This window comes from Etheostoma spectabile, chromosome 5 (assembly GCF_008692095.1).
Source record: "Etheostoma spectabile isolate EspeVRDwgs_2016 chromosome 5, UIUC_Espe_1.0, whole genome shotgun sequence".
NCBI lineage: Eukaryota > Metazoa > Chordata > Actinopteri > Perciformes > Percidae > Etheostoma > Etheostoma spectabile.
Window position 1 is genome coordinate 17,379,542 of NC_045737.1, and position 3,198 is coordinate 17,382,739.

Here is a 3,198-nt window from a genome sequence, read left to right on the forward strand (position 1 = left end):
CCCCCCCCCCCCCCAAAAAAAAAAAAAAAAGAAAAGAAAAAAGAACCTGAAAGATGTATTTTCTCACTATTGGACTGTAAATGGATTTTCTTCTAAGTGACCGGACTGTGTGAGAAATCACTGTGTGCTGCTGTTGATAATTGTTGAGAAAAATGTTTTGACACATACTGTCCTATGAGAATTGTTTGTTTGGGGTTGTTTGAAATCATTGGAAGTAATCTAAAAGCTTCTCAGAGCACTGTCACTGTCAAAATGCTTTAGATGAAAGGCCCAGGTGGTGCCTTAATACCTCCATAAGTCTTTAGATCATCAATTATGTAGCAGGGAACAAACAAACAGGTGAGGAACTGAGGGAGTAGAAACTGCAAGGATGGGAACCTTGAGGAAAAGAAGCTAATTAAATGGCCCTCGGTTTCTCCACTGTTTCAGGATTTGCAGCCTGTGTGTTGAGCTTATTAATTTCAGGTCTGTAAACTACTGTTTTTAGACTGAAGTGCAGAAAAATAAAATCTGTTTAAACCTCATAATAATAATAATAATAATAATAATATAAACACAACCACACAACATAGAATGAGTTAGTTATTTAGAACCACAAAGTGGTCAAATGCTTCTTATTTATTGTGTGCAAATTATCAAAAGTCACCCGTTATAAACAGCAATCAATGCACTCCCTTTCCATTTTTCTGAGACAATGTCTTTGTGGTGTATATTTTTCTCACCTACAGGTAATTGCTATGACACTTGAGAAACAGCAGAAGGTTTTTTAGCTATCTGAAACCTCAGGGGTAATGTTGTATCTTGGTGTCAGGCTCACAATCAAATACAGAGCGAGTCTTTCGAAGACTACCTATTTTCAACAAAGGTATAACCAAAAGGTTCAAAGGTTATAGAGGGAGAAATCCATGAGAAGAGGTATCATTTTTTGGTGTCAGCCCCTCAAAGTCAAAGACAAAGGCTTTTTATGATACCCATTATTTTGAACAAAAGTTCAAAAGTCAATTTGCTTTCACTCTTGAGTTTAAGCACTTTTAGAGGGTGCCCTTTTGATGAAATTAGATTTTCACAGTAATACTACATTTGTCTGTCTAATTTTGACGCAATTCTGACTCTTGAATACCCCGGTGAGTTCTGTGGAAAAAAGCAAAAGTGTTATAAATATATAAAGATTGGCTATCTCAATGAAACAAATCATTTTAACAACACAATAACAGCTGACAGTAGTCACAATGCCAAGGAAAGCAATGCACAGAGCATAGCATACAACAATGCAGACCTTGTTAACCTACATTCATAAATCTACAGTCATAGACCACTATTTTTTTAAACAGTAGCTGCATGTATAATTCATATCCTTTCACTAGTTTTACAGAAGCCCAAAGGAAATTTTCCACTGCCACTCAGTCATGCCTAATCCATCCATATCTCTTCTCAAACATGCATGTTATAATTTTTTATCCCGGCTCGGTGATGATAAGAAATCCCTCTCGGTTCTCTCTGAGATATCTCTAATAGCATCATTTAGACCGTCTCCCACCAACTGGGCCACTGTGTGTGCGGTGCACATTAATGACCTCATGGCAGACCAGCCTCCATTCATTCTCCAAGGGACCCTTTTCTTACAAGCGCTGTAGTTTCTCCTTATGAATTGCTCCCAGGAGAGGCATAGTCTGGCCTGTTATTGGAGGGAAGGTGGATAACGTCCATTTGTTTGGAGTGATTTTAATCCTTTTGGCACTTTCGCTCTATTTTGCAGTACGGAGACTACGACCCCAGTGTCCACAAACCTGGCTTCTTGGCTAAGGAGGAACTGCTTCCAAAGAGGGTGAGTTACAGCTGGGTTCATTGATAGTGAAGATACTAGTAATGTCATTAATAGACAAGATACATGCATACAATAAATACAGTATGCACTTTATATTTAACTGTAACTCATGTAACTATGTGTGTGATAAGTGACAAGTATGCCAAGCTCTATAATTGTATAGACTTTTTTTGTAAATAATGATTTCATTATTAAGGGGTAGGATTAAATAAATTTACACTTTTCGCACTTGTAAATTAAGAAATTTCGCTAATGATATGAATTATGTAATCTCTTTCTCTTTTTTAACCTTTTTTTATTTTGTTGGATATGTTTTCAACTACTGCTATTGTCTTTTTAATGTTGAATGTTTACATGCTCTAAATAAATACAAAATCTGCATGCATGCTTCATTCATGTATATATACTATATGTTTGCCTTTTCCCATTTCAGGTTATAAACTTATACCAGATGACTGCAGAAATGTGGGAGGAGAGGATCACAGCCTGTTATGCAGAGCACAGGGGCAGGACGAGGTAGAAAGTGCTGCACCAAACTGTATCGCTGTGTATTTCCAAAGTCATCAGCATATTTCTATTATAAGTTCACATAGGATGTGCTTAAAACTTGGTTCTATAAGAAATGTTTAATTCCAAACTGAAGTTGATTTTGGGAGCGAGATGCAAAAAGACTCACATAAAAGTTACTTCTGTGGGGAAGTTTTTAAAAGGAGCATTGATGAAGCCACAGGATTAGAAAATGCACCAAATGGCACTGATTACAACAGCCTTTAACTCAAGAATTAAATCAAATGATATGTATTTTCATAAGAGAAGCACAATTCATATAGCTATTTTTTTTGAAGGGAATAATTTGGTGAGGAGTAAATACAGTATATCATAGTTAAAATGACACAAGAATGAAAATCAGTTGTTCTGTTGCACTTTGCTCCATCACTAAGCTAAGCTTAGTTGAAAAGTTGACAGGGTGTAAGTGTGAGGGATGTGGAGTGTCTTAAAACTCCCGTGGGTGGGGAGGTTTGGCCTGGAAAGTGAGTTCTAAAAGCTAGCAAGCTGAACTGCACTTTGAAATGCGATAATTGACTCACTAAAGCTGAAGGCTTGTCATGACATTTGTTACATACATTCATAGTTCCCAGAAGATATATCCTGGAGACATTGGCTTTACCTTTTGCACCACCACAATGTTCACATTTGTGATGAAATATCTCAACAACAACTGGATGGATTGTGATGTCCCCCTCAAGATGAGTTGCAATAGTTTCATTGAGCCTTGAATTTCCATCTAGTGCCATCATCAGGTCAAATGTTTTTTTTTGTCTAGTACTGAGGGTGTATGATAGTCTGGCCAGACCAAGCCAAGCTCAATAGAT

The 3,198-nt window shown here is 37.1% G+C and overlaps 1 protein-coding gene across 1 annotated transcript in view; it reads left to right on the forward strand.

The window, feature by feature from the left end:
- nf2a (NF2, moesin-ezrin-radixin like (MERLIN) tumor suppressor a) overlaps positions 1-3,198 on the forward strand; it is a 29,737-nt gene that overhangs the window by 11,694 nt on the left and 14,845 nt on the right. Inside the window, exons 5-6 of the mRNA XM_032516897.1 lie at positions 1,757-1,825; positions 2,259-2,341. Coding sequence (XP_032372788.1) covers positions 1,757-1,825; positions 2,259-2,341 — 152 coding nt within the window. The remainder of the gene's footprint in view (positions 1-1,756; positions 1,826-2,258; positions 2,342-3,198) is intronic.